This window comes from Rhinatrema bivittatum, chromosome 1 (genome assembly GCF_901001135.1).
Source record: "Rhinatrema bivittatum chromosome 1, aRhiBiv1.1, whole genome shotgun sequence".
NCBI lineage: Eukaryota > Metazoa > Chordata > Amphibia > Gymnophiona > Rhinatrematidae > Rhinatrema > Rhinatrema bivittatum.
This window is the reverse complement of record NC_042615.1, coordinates 692,411,510-692,433,186: the sequence shown is the minus strand read 5'-3', so window position 1 is coordinate 692,433,186 and position 21,677 is coordinate 692,411,510. Positions and strand designations below refer to the sequence as shown.

Here is a 21,677-nt window from a genome sequence, read left to right as displayed (position 1 = left end):
ACTCCTAATATGGAACCTAACATCATGTAACTACAGCAAGGGTTATTTTTCCCTATATGCATCACCTTGCACTTGTCCGCATTACATTTCATCTGCCATTTGGATGCTCAAACTTTCAGTTTCGCAAGGTCCTCCTGCAATGTATCACAGTCTGCTTGTGACTTAACTACTCTGAATAATTTTGTATCATCTGCAAATTTGATTACCTCACTCGCTGTATTCCTTTCCAGATCATTTATAAATATATTGAAAAGCACGGGTCCAATTACAGATCCCAAGACACTCCATTTTTTACCCTTTTCCATTGAGAAAATTGTCCATTTAATCCTATTCTCTGTTTCCTGTCTTTTAAACAGTTTGTAATCCATGAAAGGACATCACCTCCTATCCCATGACTTTTTAGTTTTCTTAGAAGCCTCTCATGAGGGACTTTGTCAAACGCCTTCTGAAAACCCAAGTACACTACAGCTACCGGTTCATCTTTATCCACATGTTTATTAACTCCTTCAAAAAAATGATGCAGATTTGTTAGGCAAGACTTGCCTTGGGTAAATCCATTTTGATGATTGTGTTACATTAAACCATGTCTTTCTATATGGCCTGTGATTTTGATCTTTAGAATAGTTTCCACTATTTAAGTATATATTAAAAAGGGTAGTGGAGAGTGTGGCACCTTGTGGAACCCCAGTGTTTGCATGATATAAATTAGACTTTTGGTTACCAATTTTCACTTGGTAACTTCTATTACTAGGAAATGATCTGAAATAGTTGAATGGGAGGCTGCCAATGCCAATTTCACTGAGTCTAGAAAGTAAGATGTTATGGTTAACTGAATCAAAGGCTGCAGATAGCTCAGATAATGGTATCTGGGCTGAAAATGACTTTGTTCTAGAATTCAAACGGTTCTGGCTACTTCGTTTAAAATGAAATGTACCTTGATGATGCCCTGGATATTTCCTTGAAGCACTCTCAAGCGGTCAGTGTACGATTTCCTCTGTTTATAACCTTTCCAGGATGCCTAATGAAAATCAAGCCATGTATTACTGTAAATCACACCCCCCTCCACCACCACACACACAACCATTCTGTTCATATTAAAATAGAATTTTGTAAGGAGAATGAAACATTGGCCCTTTCAAATAAGATGTCACAGTGAAAGTACTAGAAACCGAAATCTTTTATTCAGCCATGAAAGAGGAAAAGCTTAAGGTACAACAATATAAATTCCTCCAGCACTAGATGCAATAGACTAAATCCCGTATTAGGTTTGTTTCATAGCTGGATTCTGATATTGCTTATAAACAAGGTGACAGCTAGTACCAACTGTGATGGAACATCTGAAGTCAACTCATTTCACACAAATCATCAAATATTAAATGTCAGATGATGAAAAACATTAACTGCCCTTGAACCAAAAGGATTTGCCAGCCTGCTAAGGTTTATCCATTTAAAAGCAGCAGCATCTCCCTTAGGGCCAGCACAGGCTGCTGCTTGGGGACAGAAGACGTTTTCCACCCCAGCATGCCTTCAGCATTCCAAATCTTCCTCTCCCCACCTCCCCCCAAAAGGCCTTTAAAACACCCCTACCCCCTTCATGCCACCCAACTTTTTTTTTTAAAGGGATCTCTGATGCAGGATGCCCAGGAGACAGTGGGCATCCTGCAACAGGATTGCCGGAAGTGACAATCCAGCCCCGAGTATGGTACAAGGATACCTCCTCCTCCCCAGTCCCCTTTTCCTCTTTTGTGGACTTCCTGTGAAGACAGTGTTTCAAGGTCCACAAGGGTAGAGACAGGGGTTCCAAAAAAATCCTAATGTTGGGCTGCATCTTCTATTTGTAGAAAGGAAAAAATATTTTGCCGCAAGGAGGCTGGGGGAAGGCAGACTGGGGGAAGGCAGCAGGTAAAGCAGAGTTGCTTACGTGTAACAGGTGCTCTCCTAGAACAGCAGGATGGTAGACTTCACACATGGGTGACATCTGATGGAGCCCAGCATGGAAAAACATGTCAAATTTCTTGGAAACCTTGACTGGCACACTGAGCATACCCAACATGCCACTATACACGCATCCATGTGGGGTCCCTCTTCAGTCTCGTAACATAGAGTTATAAAAAAAAAAAAACAAACATAGGAGAACCCAACTCCGCGGGGTGGTGGGTGGGTTTTGTGAGGACTAACATCCTGCCGTTCTAGGAGAACATCTGTTACAGGTAAGCAGCTCTGCTTCCTCCTAGGATAAGCAGGATAGTGGTCCTCACACATGGGCGAATCCCTAGCTACAGGCTGTCCCCAAAGACAAACGACCATCAGCCACCTAACCATGTGCCAATGGGCACAACATCAGAGGTGCTGCTGGGAACAGAGGGAGACAGCCTGAACCTGAAAAAAGGGCCTTAGGGTAGGAAGAGCTAGGTTTCACAGCTGAAAGAGATTCTGAAGGACAGACTAGCCGAAGCTGCTAGCACATCAGCCATCCCTGTCCAGGCAGTAGTGAGAGGCAAAAGTGTGGAGAGAACTCCATGTCACAGCCTTTCGGATCTTAGCCACAGAGACCGCCCTCAAGTGGGCCACTGAAGTTGCCATGGCTCTGACAGAATGAGCCCTGATGTGGCCCCCAAGCTGCAGTCCTGCTTGAGAATAGCAGAAGAAGATGCAATCCGCCAGCCAGTTAGACAGGGTCTGCTCAGCAACCGCAACTCCTAATCTATTCCTGTCAAAAGAGATGAAGAGTTGCATAGACTGCCTATAGCCTGATGTCTGCTCCAAGTAGAAGGCTAAGGCTTTCTTGTAATCCAGACTGTGCAGAGCCTGTTCGCTCTATTGCGAATGAGGCTTAGGGAAAAAAGGTGGGCAGGACGACTGACTGGTTAAGATGGAAATCCGTCACCAATTTAGGCAGGAATTTAGGGTGCGTGCGCAGAACCACCCTATCATGGAAAAACTTTGTGTGGGGTGGGTATGTCACACCAAGGCCTGAAGCTCGCTGATTCTGCGCACTGACATGACCGCGACAAAAAAAAAAAAAAATCACCTCCCAGGTCAGGCATTTGAGGTCACACGAATGCAGCGGCTCAAAAGAAGCTTTCATGAGCTGAGCTAGCACCACACTGAGGTCCCAGGACACGGCGGGAGGCCACAAGGGAGGCTTCTTCTGAAGCAGACCCCGCATAAAGTGACTCACAGTGGGTTGCACAGAGATGAGTGAACCATCCAAGCCCTGGTGCTAAGCACCGATTGCATTCAGGTGTACCCTAAGTTGGCCTTTAAGCCAGGGTTTGAAAGGTGCAGGAGGTAATCAAGTAGCTTTGGTGTAGAGCAGAACGGATCCAGGCCGCAGTGCTCACACCACATGGAAAACCTCTTCCACTTCAGGCCATAAGACTTCCTAATGGAAGGCTTCCTAGAAGCCACCAGGATCTGAGACACATCATCAGAGAGCTTGAGGGGCTGCAGAATCAATCTCTCAACATCCAGGCCATCAAGGACAAGGCCCAGAGATTGGGATGGCGCAGCGTCCCCCGATCCTACATGACGACGTCTGGGGAGGTCCCCAGACAGAGATCCCGCAAGAGCGGGAACCAGACCTGCCTTGGCCAATGAGGGGCTAAGAGGATCATAGTTCCCCTGTCCTGTTGAAGCTTCAGGGGAAGCGGAGGATACGCATACAGGCCCTTGCCCCAATGATGGGTAAAGGCATCTGAGGCTGGTTTGCCATCCACCCTGGACAGGGAGTAGAAATGTTGCAGGGGGATGTGAACAGATCCATGTCCGGGGTTTCCCAAAGGCGGAAGATCCAATCTGCCATTTCCTGATTCAGGGACCACTCGTGGGGTCAGAAAGTTCGACTCAGCTTGCCCGCCACCACATTCTCCATCCTGGCCAGGTACATGGCTCAGAGCACCATACCATGTGATAGAGCCCAGGACCAGATCTGAACCGCTTCTTGGCACAGGAGGAACGACCTCATACCTCCTGTTTGTTGATGTACCAATTGCCACCTGGTTGTCAGAACCACTTTGTTGATCAGCCGATCCCTGAATGCCCAGAGTGCATACCAGATTGCACGAAGCTCCAAGAAGTTGATCTGACACTGAGCTTCCTGGATGGACCACAAGCCCTAGGAGGAGGAGCTCCTCCACATGGGCACCCCACCCCAGCCTGGAGGTGTCTGTAGTGAGCACAATCTGGGTAGGGGGATTTTGAAAAGGCACCTCTTGCTCCAAGTTGGCCAGCCTCTCCCACCAAGACAAGGAGTCCCAGAGAGGCAGATTAATGCGGGATGTGGAAGTAAAGGTCCTGGGTGGCCTGTTGCCACTGGGACAGCAAGGCCCATTGAGCTCTGTGCATATGCAAGCGAGCTAAGGCAGTAACATGGACAGTCATGGCCATGTGTCCCAAGAGGCACAAAATGCGGCGAGCCGAAATCTGCAGGCTCTGGTGGACCATTCCCGTGCATGGAAGATATGCGCAGGCCTGAGCAGTGTTCAACCTGGCACCAATGAAGTTCAACTGAGGCGATGGGTCAAGATGGGACCTTTGGGTAGTTGATGATAAACCCCAGGGACTAACACCCGAAAGGTCAAACACAGAGACTGTACTGCTCTCTCCTGGGTGGGGCTCTTGAAGAGCCAATTGTCCAGGTAGGGGAACACATGCACCCACAACCTGCAGAGATATGCCCCCACTATGGCCAGGCACAGCGGGGCAGAGGCCAGGCCAAACAGCAACAACCTGTACTGAAAATGTTGCTCGCCCAGACGCTTCCTGTGACCTTGGAAGATCTTGATGTAGGTGTAGGCATCTTTCAGATCGAGGGAGCAAAGCCAATCTCCTCTTTGTAGGAGGGGAATCAGGGTGCCCAGAGAGACCATCTTGAACTTTTCTCTTTCTAGAAACTTGTTCAAGGCTCTCAAGTCTGGAATGGGATGGAGTCCCCCTATTCTCTTCGGAATCAGGGAAATATTGGGAGTAGAACCCCTGCCCCCACTGTCTCAGCAAAACAGGCTCGACAGCCTGACCTTTACCAAGGCAGCAAGCTCCACCAACAGTATTTCCTGATGCAAAGGACTGACCTCAAGAGGGGCATAGGCGAGAGTCTGGAGGAACACCCAGGAAGTTCAGCCGGTACCCTCAACTCATGGAGGACAGAACCCATTGGTCCGACTTAACACTGGGCCAACAGTCCAGAAAGAGCTGTAACCAGCCACCGACTGGTGGATTCTGCGTCGAGAGTACAGACGGTTGGCTTATGCTCCCTCACAGTCAAAATCCCGTAGTGGGGCTTGTCTGGAGAGCCGGCTGACGTCTGGGGGTCCACTGCTGTCTAGAGCATCCCCTAGAGCCTACCCATTAGGCCCGGCCGCAAGAAGCGCGAGGGTAGTATTTACTCTGGCAGTAGAAAGGCCTCCTTGGGCCTTGATGTGAGGACTTCCTGGCCAAGGATGGCAGGTCTGACGTACTGGCTGACAGAAGCTGCAGGGTCTCATGATGACCCTTTAACCGAGACACAGCATCCCTCACCTTGTCAAAGAAGTTGTCGTCAGTACTGGACAGGTCTGCGAGCCTCTCCTAAGAATGGTGACAATGTTTCCGGGACTTCCCACAGTGCTCGGCCTGGTCTTTCCCCGGTGCCGAGGGTGAAGGAGACGATCCAGAAGTCCTTGAGCGAGAGGAGACTGTGAAGGCCGATCTCTGGCACCCTTCTCCACTAGAGGCCCCAGAGGAGGGGTGGACACTGAGGGATTGGTGTCCATCCGTTCCCCTTGCCATCGATGCTCCCGATGCTGGTGTTCAGGGTTCAGACTTCCTGGACCTGAACAGCTTCTCCATCTTGTCCAGGCGGGCGTGCCGGTCCTTGGGGGTCATCAGGTCACAAAAACGACAACCCTGAATGTCGTGTGATGCCCCCAGGCAAAGGACACACTGTGTGGCTCCATGAGGGGCAGTTTGAGGGCACTGGGGGCATCGACGAAAACCCGTCGTCATGATGAAAAAATGGCCGAATGGTCAATGACTGGTAGACACCGAGGGATGGCACTACTGGGAATTGACCAAACAGAAGGCAAAAACTTACCATGCTGCCAGCTAACTAAAGCCGGGAGGAATGGAGAGGGACCCAGCGCAGGAAAAGACATTTTCCGAGGGAAAAAAAACGAACTCCACAACTGCGAGACAACAGCTCCATGAAAAAGAAGAGACTGAAAAGTGACTCCGCTTGGACGCGTAGATAGTGGCATGCTGGGCATGCTGTGCCCGGGCTCCATCAGATGATGTCACCCATGTGTGAGGACTACCATCCTGTTTGTCCAAGTAGAAAATCCTTTCCCCTTGTCTGTTGATCTAAAATTTCAACAGCAATGGTCTGGGTTGCCATTTTTGTAATGAATACCCTACACATTGTAAATCTCCTTCAATGGAAAGGCATGAGATAAATTCAAATAAATAAATACATTCCCATGTCTTAATTTTTTTATTTATCGCTGCAGCCAAAATCTTTGCTATGAATTTATAAAACCATATTCTTGGACAGCTTTACTTCCTGGGCATTCAATAGGGTAACTACTTTTTAAATTTGTACCAACTTTGTGTTTCAGCTTATAAACCACTTTTCCAAATATGCTCAGGGCAGATGAAAGGAAGTAAAGATGAGATTACAATCATAAATAAAACACCAGAAAAATACAAAACAATTATAAAAGTCAGACAAAAAATTATGAAATCCAGCTCTGACCAAAAAACAAAACAAAACAAAACTGAACATAGTATTTCAAATTGCTTTAGAGACAAAATAAGTGAATGAAGAGGAAAAAATACAGAGGCATAAGCCTCCAACAGACTAGCCCAGGGAAAGTTGAAATACCCAGGGTCTTCAATAAGTTTCATCTCCCTGATGCTTCTGATCCAGTCAGTATCATGTTTCTGCAAGTCAGTTATGTGAACTGCCAGAGTAGGCTGGTCTGCCTCAGAGCTACACATGTACACAAGTTCCTCTGCTGTACATTTATTAGCAGGCTGATGCCTGCTGTGGCGGACTGCACAGGAAGAGACCCAAACTTCGGTTAATGCATCATGGTTTCCTCTTTACCGGCTGATCCAGCTGTAAGCAAATGATAAAGGGTGCTTGGCAGAATCCACCCTTCTGCCCACACAATGGGAATTAAAATCCCTGCTGGGAAAAGAAGGTTATAGAGGAGAAACATATGCTACAAATGTTTTCTTTACCTACCCAGTTTAATACCTTCTCAGAGCTCTCGTGAATTAACTGGGCTATGAAAACATGCCGCTAGAGCTGGTCTGGGCTAGGATCTTGTGAATCAGCACCTAACTGGAGGCATTTACCTCCAACAAGCCTTTAAGGAAAAGCTGAAGGGGCTGTGGGAGAGAGCATATATCCTGCTGCTGGTATTTCCCCTAAGTCCAACTAATTAACTGGCACTCCTCTTTATGACTATTACTCTATTTTAATAAAATAGAGTGAGGAAGATATCATCAGCACCATTCTCCCCTCAGCCTCCTATTTAAATTTTGCTGTAAGTAGAAGAGACTGCTCTTTAAATATCTTATTTTAAGCAAAAAACAATGGAGTTACTGTGTGTATATATAAACACAAATGATCAGACAGGCAATGAAAGGCAGAATCAACAGCAAGGCTGGCAAAGGAATTATGGACCAGCTGAAGAATAGATGCCATGGCATCTTCCACTACCCCGGATTAAACAAAATGTGCAACAAATATTTTAAAGTGCTCTCTGACAACCACCACATGGAACAGCTGAAAATTGTGCTTAAACTATAGAGCAGTAACTGATTGCTTATTAAAATACCAAAATGAGGTAAACAAGCTTTATAGGTGGTACATAAAATATATATATTTTTTATTAGCATCGCAAAGCATTTCTAAAACTTTGAACACAAAAATTATTTTGTAAATAAAAGCAAGTCTATATAAATGGGTTACATGTTATGGTAGCAAACAACTGGCAAGCCAACAGATGGCCGACTTTTTCCAGGCATGCACAGTGTTCCACAATATAGTGGGGGGAGGGGAAGCAAACTTTGCCTGAAATGGCAGGGATTATGTAAAACAGTATCACAAGTTGCCATATCCATCCACCAAATCTTTAAAAGTACAATACTGCTGAAGTGAAACTGTTAATACAGTGTTAACCCCCCATCCTAATATTAATATTACATCTATCAAACCGGACAAAAATGTCCCATCACCGTTTGTATATTGTACTTATATTCTGACTATTACTATGAATTTCTCTTCAGGGGCAGATTTTCTGGTTCCACAGTTATTATAAATCTTAAAAAACACCTTAACAAAAAAAAAAAAATAAAATTGGGGGGGAGGGGGGGGACTTAACAATATGGAACATTAAGCGGGGGTTGTTTATACTACATGAAATTTTGTGGAATTATTTAAAGTTTTAAGCCATTCAATTTAAATCACATTAGAGATTGCATTTAAAGAAAAATATATATTATAAACAGCTATAGTGCCGGGGGCACAAACAATTATATGACACCAACAACCCCTTCCAAAAAACTTTTTTTTGTTAAGGTGCTTTTTAAAGATTTATAATATCTGTGGAATAGGATAGAAATTCATATTAAGTAGTAAGAATATAAGTACAATATACAAACGGTGATGGGACATTTTTGTCCGGTTTGATTGATGTAATTTGAATATCTCTAAGTGGTGGAGTTATTATTAATATTAGACGTTGGGGGGATGGGGGGTAAATAAGTTACACCAATTTTCAAAACAAACGTATGCATGTAAGTTTGCTTTGAAAGTGATCGCACTAAAACCAGCCGCATACAATTGCACTGGCTAGCATGCACACAGAATTTTTTCGGGAAATTTTACGCACACACTCGAATTTTCCAAAAGGATGTGACAAATCTAAACCCCTCCCCAGCTCTGCCCCCAGGAACATGTGTGCTCCATCTGGATACAATTTACACAAATACAGGATATAGGCACGCAAGTTTCCCTGCATGTCAGCCGAGCAATTTTGGGCCAGGATCAACTTTGAATGTGCTAATGATGTCAGCACTTGCTTAAGAAATCAAATGAACACTGTGGCGAATTTAAGAAATGACAAAATAATGGATGAACTTTTTCTGTTATTTTATTTTTCCAGGTAATTTCAATAAGTTTTCCATTGATTTGTCTCCCATGTTAAAAGTCATTTTCCGACTGATTTTTTTTTGTGGTTATAACATTGAAATTCTCAGGAAAAAGTAAAATAAAAATGAAGGTCTCTAGAAATCCACTACAAAGAAATGTTAATCTCATCTCACTATTTTTTTTTTGAGTCCTTTCATAATATAATTTGAATGCAATTGAAGCTTGTGTGTTCACTCACAGATCTATTTACTTCTTTTTTGGAGCTACAAATTTTATAGCAGGCCTTTTCTACAAGAAAAGCATTTTGTCAGCACAAACATGCCTTTGAAATTTACCCTTCCTGGAATCTAATGGAGCCATGCACATACTTTTACCTGCACATAGGGCGGGCAATTCTCAGACAGGAGATCTCTCTGCAGGTAAAACCTTTCTCGCAGTGTAACTGTCTGAAAATTAAACCCCCCCTCCCATGCGGATAAAATTATGCATAAAATTCCACAACCCTGCATTGAGGTGCAGGTGCTCCCGGGACGGGTTTAAACCAGGGGGAGAAAACGTGCATAAAATTTTGGATTTTTAAAACGGCACCATAGCTTGGGCCAGAAAAAGCGTTCTCAGAGAAAGTTACCACAAATCTCTCCCAAACCTTTTCCCTAGGCCAATTTTCAACGGAAAAGGCGGCACATACTTTTTCTTTGAAAAATCAGTGCAAAGACTGCAGCTATGCAGGTAGTTTAAAGATTGCCCCGATATTATTAAAATAGCAAGCTAACATATAAAATATCCCCAGCAACCTAACGGGTTTGGGTTCAGTGCTTCAGCTGTTTATTTCAGCAGTGCCTCATGGTGTATCCGCATATTTAGTTAATAAAGCTTCCAGATCGTGAGACATACCAATTCCTGTTATACTGTCACATACAAGCTCTAATATCAATCAGCTCTCAGCATATCTGGTGGCTTTTGTGGTGCACTGCACCCCTGCCCTTACAATGAATATCTGATGCCAGGTTTCACAACCTGTGTGACATTTTATTACCTGGCTTTAACAGTTTCTAAGAATCCAAATGTAAAAGCAAATTTGCAATTTGGAAACATTTTTATATCATGACAGATACTGTACAACAACGGCAAGTAGCTTGTGGAAAGGGAGAAAATGCTTTCTGAACAAAGCCATGGGAACACTGTACACAGAGATCTGTTGTGTTACACCAGGTGTGGTTTCACATTTGCTGGACCTCTGCCAAGCTTTTGACCTGGAGAGTTGCACAGAGATTCCAGTAAATATTCTGCAGGCACTGCTCTATTGGTGACTGCACCGGGGAGGGGAGAAGGGACAGAGGAGAGGGATGTTTACAAGATACAAAGAACCACTTCTTTACAATTACGTTTCTTATTAAATTAAGGCAGTTTGGTTGCCATGTTTGTCCTTCTAGATGCACAGCAATAAAGGGTAAACAATCTGCCTGGTGACACCTTTTTAGTAGACTAAAGGAAAATCAGTTCTTACTTGCTAATTTTCGTTCCAGACCAGTAGGTTGTGCATCCTTAACAGCAAATGGCGGCAGAGAGCAAACTGAGACTGTGCCTATAATTGAGAATGCCACCTGCAGCCCCTCAGTATTAATCTGAACCCAAGTTTAGACCAAGGAAATTTAAAAAGAGGGTGAACAAAACCCAGCCTGGATATCCCGAAACAGAACTAGACCACTGAAGTCTTCAAAAAATGTTCAACAATTATACAAAGTATTGCTTTATCGAACTTGGTTACTTAAAACATCAACACTTCTGAATGCAAGACAGACACCAGAAAATTAGTCTTTCGGTATTACTACTAGGGCGGGCCTCTGGATTGATCTGTGGTATTACAGGAATGAAAATTAGCAGGTAAGAACCAATTTTCCTGAACATACCCAGATCAGTCCAGACCAGTGGGATGTACCAAAGCACCCCTAAACCGTGTGGGAACCCGTAAGATCCACTCTCAGCACACTTCTGCCGAAAGTAGAAGTCTCAGGCGCCTGATCATCCAAACAGTAATGTTTTGTGAAAGTATAAAGGGAGGATCACACTGCGGCCCTACAAATGTCTTGGGGAGAAACCAACTGGCACTCCGCCCACAAAGTTGCTTGAGCTCTCGTAGAATGCGCCTTTAGACCTGAAGATACTGGATGACCCTTGATAACGTAAGCCGTGGAGATAGCTTCTTTCAACCAACGGGTAGCCTTAGACACTTTTGCACCTTTCTTGGATCCACCAAAAGACACAAAGAGATGATCTGAACACCAGAAGGAATTAGTGACCTTAAGGTAATGCAAGAGAACTCGCCTCACATCCAAAAGATGGAGATCCCTCCCCATAATTAGGTCCCGAGACCATGCCGGAAATCCTGGTAATTTCACCGTCTGATTAACATGAAAGTCAGAAACTACTTTTGGTGGATGAAGGGACGAGTAGGGCTTAAATCCTACTTTACTCTCATTATATTTGTAATGTGCGAACATGCATTGATATGTAAGAAGGATCCTTATGTTGTATAATTTGCCAAATGCATTGTTATAAGTAGGTTTATTCAATAAAAATTGTTAATAATAATAAAAAAAAAGAAACTACTTTTGGTAAGAAAGAGGGGACCACACGCAACGACACACTGTCATTATTGATTCTAAAAATGGATTACGATGAGAGCGCTTGGAGTTCTGAAATTCTCCTTGCCGAGCAAATCGCCACCAGAAAAGCTCTCTTTAGAGTCAGAGCTTTCAGAGAAGCCCTATGCAAGGGTTCATAGGGGTCCTCACACAGAGCCCTGTAAGACCAACTTGAGACTCCATTTCGGGCACAGTTTACAAAGAGGAGGCTTCAAATGCTTCACCCCTTTCAAAAATTGGAGGATGTCAGGGTGAGAGGCCAAATTGTTCCCCTGTACTTTACCCCTGAGACAGCCCAGGGCCGACACTGTCACCCAAAGGCACTTAAAAACGTGAGGCCCTTGGATAATTCCAGCTGTAAAAAGGCCAAAATCTGAGGCACGGAACTGACAAGGGGATCCCAGCCTTGTTGAATACACCAGAACTCAAACACTTTCCAGATCCTGACGTGGCAGGTCTTCTGGAATGGAGAAGGGTAGAAATCACCTACTCTGAAAATCCCCTCATGCGCCTCTCAAAAGCCAAGCTGCGAGAGAGAAACGATCCTCCCGATCCGAAAAGATGGAACCCTGGTATAGGAGATCTGGTAAATGAACTAGCGAGAGGGGTCCTTCCACCGACGGATGCATCAGATCTGCGAACCACAGACGACGTGGCCACTCCGGTGGCACGAGAGTCACCGACCCGGGATGTGCCTGTATGCGCCTTAGAATGAGACCTATGAGCAGCCACTGTGGAAACACAGAGGAGAACTCCTGTCAGCCACGGGCATACCAGAGCATCCAGCCCTACTGAGCCTCTTTCACGCCTGTGACTGAAGAATCTTGTCTTTATGTTGACTGCTCTCGCCATTAGATTCAACTGAGGCATCCCCCATCGAGCACAAATGCACTTCCATGCGTCCTGGGACAATGCTCATTCTCCTGTCTACTCCTGCCACGTGAGAGACCGCAATCTCCTGGAGGTGGCTCTCTGCCCATAGGAAAAGGAGCTGGGCTTCCCGAGCCATGGCCTGGCTCTTGGTGCCTCCCTGGCGATTGACATAAGGCACCATCGTTGCATTGTCTGAGAAGATCCTTACCATTCTCCCCTGGACCAGGGGGAGAAAATATGCAAGAGCTCTGCGCACCGCTCTTGTCTCCAGGTGATTTATAGACCAGGATTGTTCCATTGCTGACCATAGGCCTTGAGCCGAATGACCCAGGCACACTGCTCCCCAGCCCATAAGGCTGGCATCCGTTGTCACTACCACCCAATCTGGAACTTCGAGGGGCATGCTCTTCTGCAGATTGGCCTTTGTTAGCCACCATGCTAAGCTCATTCTGGCTTCCTTCAGCAGGGGCAATGGAATGTGGAACTGTTCTGATACTGGATTCCAGTGGGTCAACAGGGCCCTCTGCAGGAGATGCATATGAGCGAAGGCCCAAGGGACTAGCTCTAGGGTCGATGCCATGGATCCTAGGACTTGCAAGTAGTCCCAGACCTTTGGAAATGGAAGGCGAAGCAGTCGTCGAACTTGGCCCTGCAACTTGAACATCTGCCTTTTAGGGTATCAAAGTGTGGCCCCCAGATATTCCAGCGACAGGGATGGAGTCAGGTGACTCTTTGCCAAGTTGATCACCCAACCTAAGGTCTCCAAGACCTGCATCACCCAGTGAATTGAACACGAACACTCCTCCTCTGTCTTGGCACAGATAAGCCAGTAGTCCAGGTATGGATGCACCAGAATTCCATCCCTCCACAAGAACGTTGCTACAACAATCATGACCTTCGTAAAGGTGCGAGGAGCCGTGGCCAAACCGAACGGAAGAGCCCGGAACTGGAAATGGTTTCCGAGCACCTTTAACCTGAGGAATCTTTGATGATCCTCTCGAATGGGAATGTGTAAGTATGCCTCCGTGAGATCCAAGGATGCCAGGAACTCCCCTTTGTGAACTGCGGCAATGACTGTGCGCAGAGTCTCCATCCGAAACCTGGGAACGCGTAAACTCCGGTTCACCTTTTGCAGGTCTAAAATGGGATGGAACCTGCCCTCTTTCTTTGGGACCACAAAGTAAATGGAGTAGCGTCCGTGACCTTTCTCGCCCATGGGCACCGGGACAATGGCTTCCAACAAGACTAATCTTTGAAGCGTTTCTTGAACCACCTCCAGTTTGTTTTGGGAAATGCAGCGCGACTACAGAAAGGACTTCTTGAAAAGCTGAGAAAATTCTAAGGCGTAGCCATGACGAATAACCTCCAGAATCCACTGGTCAGAGGTGATCACGTCTGAGGAGTGGGCAAGCCTGATCTCATTGGGCCGACTTGCCAGTAGCGGCTCCTCGACGAACTGTCTCTGGACGACCCACCGGGTCCACAAAAGGAGCGCTGTTGGTTTGATGACTGCTTAAGGGCCCAAGGAGGGAGCTCCTTTCCCGGGACGAAATCTGAGTGCCTCACGAAAGCAGGGGCGAGGTGCAAAGGGTCTTCTTGAGCCTTTCCTATCTTCTGGTAACCTGTTCCCCTTGTTCTCCCTAAGGGACTTCATAAGCTGATCAAGATCCTCCCCGAAGAGCAGCTGAAGAGCAGCTTTCCCTTAAAGGGAAGGTTATACAACTGAGTCTTGGATGAGACGTCCGCCAACCAATTCCGGAGCCAGAGGAGACGCCACGCCGATACCGCTGAAACCATACTTCGGGCAGCCGTGCATACTAGGTCATACAAGGCATCCGCCACATAGGCAATTCCCGCCTCCAGACGAGCTGCTTGAACCAGGGACAAATGACCCGAAGAAGACAGATCTTGTGGTTTCTGGACCCAGCATAAACAGGCATGTTGCATCATACTAGCAGAGATGGCTGCTTGAAGACCCAAGGAAGAGTCCTCAACTATACGTTTGAGCTGCATTTCAAGCTTTCAATCCTGAAAGTCTTTGAGAGCAGCCGCCCCCGTAACTGGAATTGTGGTCTTCCTGCTAACCACAGAAACCGCTGCATCCGCCAAGGGCATCTTGAGGCGATCTAGATGCTCCTCCGACAGCGGATACAGCATAGTCTTCGCCCTTCCTACCTTGAGGCCCGAGTCCGGGAAATCCCACTCCTGGCTAATGAGTTTTTGTTTTTTCTTTGGAATAGGGAAGGAACTGGGAGGCCCCCGAAAACCATCAAGAACCAGGTTCACACCTTCATTGTCAGACTCCTCCTGAGACACTTTGACCCCCAGCTCCTCCAGAACTTGAGGGATAAGCGGACGGAACTTCTCTTTATTGAAAAGCCGAATGACCCGAGGGTTATCACCCTCTGGGACAGATTCCAAAAAAGGCTGATCCGGATCTTGGAAATGATTCACATCTGGATCCCCTTCCGGATCTGCTCCTGGAGAGGAAGAGCCCTTGCCCTGAGGGTTATCAGAATCCCCCGGATCTTTCTGATTCCCTTCCACTGAGACCACTCTGAGCCGCTTGGGGTGAATGAGACCCTGAAAGGAGCCCTCCAGGGCACCCTGGGACCTTTTGAAGGGATTGGTAGGTATATCTTTGGGACGTCTATGAAACTTCTTCCTAGCCAGGAAGGCTTCATGCATAAATAGGATAAATTCAGTAGAAAACCCATTAGACAGGGAAGAATCTCCCTCAGGATCACTGCTAGTCGAGTCCGTATCCTTCTCAAGTTTGTGCCCCCTGCTCCCACCCCGCAGGAGAAAGAGCGGGCAGACCGCGAAGTGCCTCCTTAACAGGTTGTCCCTCCCTGGGGACTTTAGCATCCAAACCAGGTTCCAGTGAGCGGGCAGATTTCTTATCCCGTTTGTCCTTAGACAATAAGTCTTCCACTCCCTGAGCACAACCCGTGCAGAGAGAAAGGGAGTTGAGTGGGACTGCCCCTGATCCGCAGGCTGCACAAGCCCCCACTGTCGGCAAGTCTGACATTGTGAGGCGTTCTGGCGGCAGAAAAAGGAAAAGAAACAATTTATATTTTTTTTGTCAGGGGGCCGCTTGAGTCCCTGCCTCTGGCGTGTTAAGAAATCGCCACCGCCGTGTGGAAAGCCAAGACTGGCTGAGAGGAATTAAAAAAAAAAAAAAGGCATTGGCGCCAAGAACCACAATACTCCAATGTGCGTCGGACCTTGTCTGCTTCCCTCCCCGGGTAAGGGTCAGAACCCCAAACTGCAGTACCCGGGACTCCCACTCCCCCATAGGCCCTTACCTTCCCAGCCTGGACGGCGGCAGCCCTGTCAGGCAGGCCGATTAACCGGCACAGCTGCTGCGCTCAGAAGCAGAGCAAAAATAAAGCACATTAAAAAAAAGTAAACAAATAAAACTTTAATAAAGAGAGCCAAAAGAAAAACCCCTTAAAGGGATACTTCCCTCAGCTTGCAGCTGTCACAAGGAGGGGACCTCGAGGCCGAAGAGGGAGCCAATCCCCTGGCTATCAGGGGCCTTGGAAGTAGCAGGCTAGCACCCCAGGCGTATCCAATTCCCCCCTCCCCCCAATCTCAACCCAGGGGGATGGTCTGAGAAACCAAGACCTAGCGACCCTGAGGAGCAGAAAAAAAGTTCTCTGAACGTCCAAACAAACAATCAGGACTGCAGGTATGCACCTCTACCATCTGTTGGCGGCAGAGAAATACTGAGGGGCTGCAGGTGGCATTTTCAATGTTTGCTCTCTGCCACCATCTGCTGGTAGGAATGCATAAGCCACTGGTCTGGACCGATCTGGGTATGTTCAGGAATGTAATGTATTTGTGACTAACTACTGAGGGTACATGCCCTTTATGAGTTTAGTAGAGCAGAATGAGGTAAGGATGTTTTCATTTGAATATACAAGTAACCGCTAGGCTGGCTTACATCTCCTCTTCACAAAGCTGTAAAGAGCTTAAAGTAACAAAATATGTAGCGAGATGGATGGCTGGACAAGCAGGAGATGTACAGCACTCAGGGCAGGGGTGGCCAATTGTAGTCCTCGGGAGCCACAAACATGCATTCATTGTGGTCATCTTGAAAATCTGGCCTAATTGTGGCTCTCAAGGACCAGAGTTGGCCACCCCTGACCTAGGAGATGACAAGGGCTCTGGCCTTGCACCAGAACTTGCTCAGGTGCAGTGTGTTATAAAACACCATCAGTCACGTCCCGATCTCTTTCCCTGGGTCAGAAATAAAAAGACTCACTCAGATATTGCCCCAACAGTGGGAACCCCCCTCCCGCATCTTAAAACAGAGAGCGATCAGCTCACACACTAAGATGAAATACAAGAGCGAAGAGGCAGAAGGACCAAATGGCCTTCAGTATCAGATAAAACCACAACAAAAGAGCTGCATTTCTCTGTACTATTCTTATTTGTATGATTTGTATCTGTAGGCTGCCTACAACTATGAATAGTGTGGCATGTAAATATTTTAATAAATAAAAAGAGAACTTCACAACATCCAGAAATGTAATAAACAGGAGCATGAACGAAGACTAGTAAGATTTTTTTATTGTCAGGCAGCATTTTGGAAATGGTGTCTCTCAAACTAGTCCTTTTTCTATTTTTAATGTAGTGCTGTGCTGGTGTGATTTTGGCTCTTTTTGGGTCCACCAGTTTTATCTGCAAACTTTTTCTTTCAGCTCCTTTGGAACTAGCCAGTGGTGTGCATGGAAAAATCTGGTTTTGTTTGAACTTCATGTTGTTCCTGGTTGCTTTTGCATGCACTAAATTTGGAGCACGCTTTTGTTAACACAAAACAACAAATGTTATTTCCGTATCGTTTTAAATAATGGCACATCCCTGATCGGAACCAGCGCTGGGATTCTGGCACCATGAAGATTTTTCCCCTATTTTTTATTAGACCTGGCTTTCTACTGTTGCTAATCTGGTCACTAAAGCAATGGCCCTGAGCCAGGGGACAGGCCCCGGGGCTTCTTTCAGAGCCCTATAACATGGGATCTAAATTAAGACCCCCCCCCCCCCCCCCGACCTAGGGGCTGTAAACGTTGCTTCTGCATCATCATCAGTCACAGCCAACTCAGGGACCGAACTGGAGACTTTCCATATGCACTGCACTAGTGCCCAAATTTTAAAAGGCCCGCACGCCTAAAAATTGGGAGTTACGTGCATGGTCACGTAACCCCCAATTTTTTTTACGTGCATGGTCGGGTCTTGCAGGCAGCACCGCGCGCATTTTAGAAGAGGCCCAGCCACGCGCTGTCCCGGGGAAGCGCACGCCAGCAGCCTGCCAACGCACGGAGTTTACTGCTGCTCCGGAGAAGTAGTAAGTATCAAAACAAAAACACTGGGGGGTTAGATAGGGTAGGTTTAGGGGTCAGGGAGGAGAGGGGAAGAGGGAGGAAGGATAGGGTTAGAAAGTTCCCTCCCAGTCTGTCCCTTAATTGAAGCAGACTGGGAGGGTACTGGGGAAGCCCTACTTGCATCGCTGCATGTAGTATTCTAAAATCCCCCCTCCTCCGCTCACGGAGCAGGCCACCTGCGCACATGAACATGAAAAAAACGGCGCACATGGGCGTGCGGGAAATGCATTTTATAACATGTGCGCGCCAACACGTGCGTGTTATAAAATCGGCGCTTCCATGTGCGCACGCCGGGATCCACGCACACGTGGATGCGCGCACCTTTTAAAATCGACCCCTAGGGTTGTACTTTCGTTTGAAACTACAGTAATGTCAACAACTGTCTATGTTTCATGCCTTTATTTATTTTTACAGAAAACCCTGAAATTTCAAGTTTTTTCTTTTTTTAGTTTTTATTGTGTCCTAACTCAAGTAGCAGACACTAAATCAAATTAGTGCACAATAACTGGCAGGCAGATACAGTAAAGTGCGGCCGCGGTTACCCTGTTTCTAACCCGCTTTGTACCCACAATTTGGCCGCGTAAGTCTAACCTGCGATTCACTATCCGTTTTTACCAATTCTTACCGCTTCTTTAAATTGACGCGTATCCCTTTCCGCCCGCGGCATGTATATGATATGTAAACGATCGGATTAGCTATCCCCTCCCATACAGTAACGTGCGGCCCAATTATCGCCTTTTTAACCAACTGTTTTGCCGCGACTTTAACCCGCTAATTTACCGCCTACCCTTACCCTGGCGTTAGAGGGATGTGACAGCATTAGGCAGGCTCCGGTCAAATAAGTGGGTGGGTTGGAGCAAGCAAGTAACATGGTGTGGCCTGGTTCTCCTACGCTCGGGCCTGGTTCTCCTACGCTCGGGCATTGGGGATTGCCAGTCCTCTCTCCCCCCCCTCCTCTCAGGTCACGGCGTACGCTCATGCGCCTTCGCTGCCTTGAGCGCCCAAATTTGACGTGCATTCATGCACCTTCGCCGGCGGGGCTGCTGGAAGCTGCTTTTGCCGCCGGCCGCCCCCAGGAGGCAGGGGAGCCGTGGTGCGCACCTCGGGAGGAGGGGAGAGAGGACTGGGGCTGCTGGAAGCATGCAGTAAGTTTACTTTTGTTACAATTTCTATTTGCTTTAATAACATGTCGAGTCGATTTTCGCCCTGCGCCTTGCTTCGGGAGGGGGGGAGAGAGGACTGGCAATCCCCAATGCCTGAGCGTAGGAGAACCATCCACTACCTGTCATTTCAAATGACATTTGAAATGACAGGTACCAGCGCACCCAGGATACTATATAGGCGCTGTATAGCACTCTATACAGTAAAATGGATTCTGCTTCATGGACGCGCTTTGGACGCAGCTTGCGTCAAGCGGTATGTGAACCAAACTGTGCGTGCGGCAAACGAGCGGGCGCCCGGCACTGCCACACTTTTTCTTACGCGCCCTTACTGTATCGGCCTGTTAGTGTGCACTATTTTGAGTTAGTGCACACTAAAAACATTTAAAAAAATATTCAAAACAAGAAAAAAATATTTCACCATCTACATCCCTATTAAAAACTAGCAGAACAGCCCATCAAAAATGACAGGATAAAATGAGCTTAAAATATGTTCCCTCAGTACTGTAATGACTTCTTCCCTTGCCTATATCCACATTCAACCATGTTAGCCAATAAGGCCCCCCTAGCTTCTAAAGTCCCACAACCCCAATAAACAAATCATCTCAACACCAGACATTAAGCTCCCAGGCTCTCTTCTATTTAACCTAACACCTCCAACAGCGTGCATGTTTGTGGGAGTGGCTGATGCGGAGGGCAGTGTGAGCGCGTGCATGTGAGTGCGTGCATGTTTGTGGGAGTGGTTGATGCGGAGGGCAGTGTGTGTGTGTGTGTTTGTGGGAGTGGTTGATGCGGAGGGCAGTGTGTGTGTGTGAGAGTGCGTGCGTGTTTGTGGGAGCGGAGGGCAGTGTGTGTGTGTGTGAGAGTGCGTGCGTGTTTGTGGGAGCGGAGGGCAGTGTGTGTGTGTGAGAGTGCGTGCGTGTTTGTGGGAGCGGAGGGCAGTGTGTGTGTGTGAGAGCGTGCGTGTTTGTGGGAGCGGAGGGCAGTGTGTGTGTGTGAGTGCGTGCGTGTTTGTGGGAGCAGAGGGCATTGTGTGTGTGTGAGTGCGTGCGTGTTTGTGGGAGCGGAGGGCATTGTGTGTGTGTGAGTGCGTGCGTGTTTGTGGGAGCGGAGGGCATTGTGTGTGTGTGAGTGCGTGCGTGTTTGTGGGAGCGGAGGGCAGTGTGTGTGTGTGAGTGTGTGCGTGTTTGTGGGAGCGGAGGGCAGTGTGTGTGTGTGTGAGTGCGTGCGTGTTTGTGGGAGTGGAGGGCAGTGTGTGAAGGGCAGTGTGTGTGTGTGAGTGCGTGCGTGTTTGTGGGAGTGGAGGGCAGTGTGTGTGTGTGAGTGCGTGCATGTTTGTGGGAGTGGAGGGCAGTGTTTGTGTGAGTGCATGTTTGTGGGAGTGGAGGGCAGTGTGTGTGTGAGTGCGTGCATGTTTGTGGGAGTGGAGGGCAGTGTGTGTGTGAGTGCATGCATGTTTGTGGGAGTGGAGGGCAGTGTGTGTGTGAGTGCGTGCATGTTTGTGGGAGTGGTTGATGCGGAGGGCAGTGTGTGTGTGAGTGCGTGCATGTTTGTGGGAGTGGTTGATGCGGAGGGCAGTGTGTGTGAGTGCGTGCATGTTTGTGGGAGTGGTTGATGCGGAGGGCAGTGTGTGTGTGAGTGCGTGCATGTTTGTGGGAGTGGAGGGCAGTGTGTGTGTGAGTGCGTGCATGTTTGTGGGAGTGGAGGGCAGTGTTTGGGTGAGTGCATGTTTGTGGGAGTGGAGGGCAGTGTGTGTGTGAGTGCGTGCATGTTTGTGGGAGTGGAGGGCAGTGTGTGTATGAGTGCGTGCATGTTTGTGGGAGTGGAGGGCAGTGTGTGTGTGAGTGCGTGCATGTTTGTGGGAGTGGATGATGTGGAGGGCAGGGTGTGAGTGCATGTGTGTGTGTGTAGCTATCTCCGAGTGTGTGTGTGAAGAGTGCATGGGATTGTTTATGTGTTGATGTCTTTGGGGGAGCAAGGGCGTTTGGTAAGGTGATGAGTTTGTGGTGTATTCTTTCCTGCTCACACTTCTTATCCTACCAGAGCTTTCTCTTCTACTGGCGGAAGATTATGCCAGCACTGCCACCTTCCACCATGGGGGGGGAGATGACTCCACTTGCTAGCATGGGATGGGGGGGACCCTGCTAACACTGCAGCTCTTCCATCCTGCTGGATGCTCTCTTGTGCCTCTGGCCGTGCATGCGTACACAGCCCAGAACACTACAGGAGGACCTGCTGCAGAACTGCAGCTGCCCCACTATAGCAGACATTCACAAACCCTTTATTTAAACATTTTTGGGGTAATTTAACAGCACGCATAAGAAAGTTGGCAAATACTACACATACTGTAAGTTACTTCGATGTTTATCCCATCAAAACTACCCAGGCATATTTACACCTGCTAATTTGTACACAAATGTTTTCCTGAGGAAATTTATGCACATGCTTTTGAAAAAGCTAAAATATACAC

The 21,677-nt window shown here is 47.3% G+C and overlaps 1 protein-coding gene across 2 annotated transcripts in view; it reads right to left on the bottom strand.

The window, feature by feature from the left end:
- The window catches only part of IQGAP2 (IQ motif containing GTPase activating protein 2), a 604,286-nt gene that overhangs the window by 127,553 nt on the left and 455,056 nt on the right, over positions 1 to 21,677 (bottom strand). For both annotated transcript variants that reach the window (XM_029575244.1, XM_029575253.1), the window contains one exon: positions 935 to 1,018. In XM_029575244.1, coding sequence (XP_029431104.1) covers positions 935 to 1,018 — 84 coding nt within the window. The remainder of the gene's footprint in view (positions 1 to 934; positions 1,019 to 21,677) is intronic.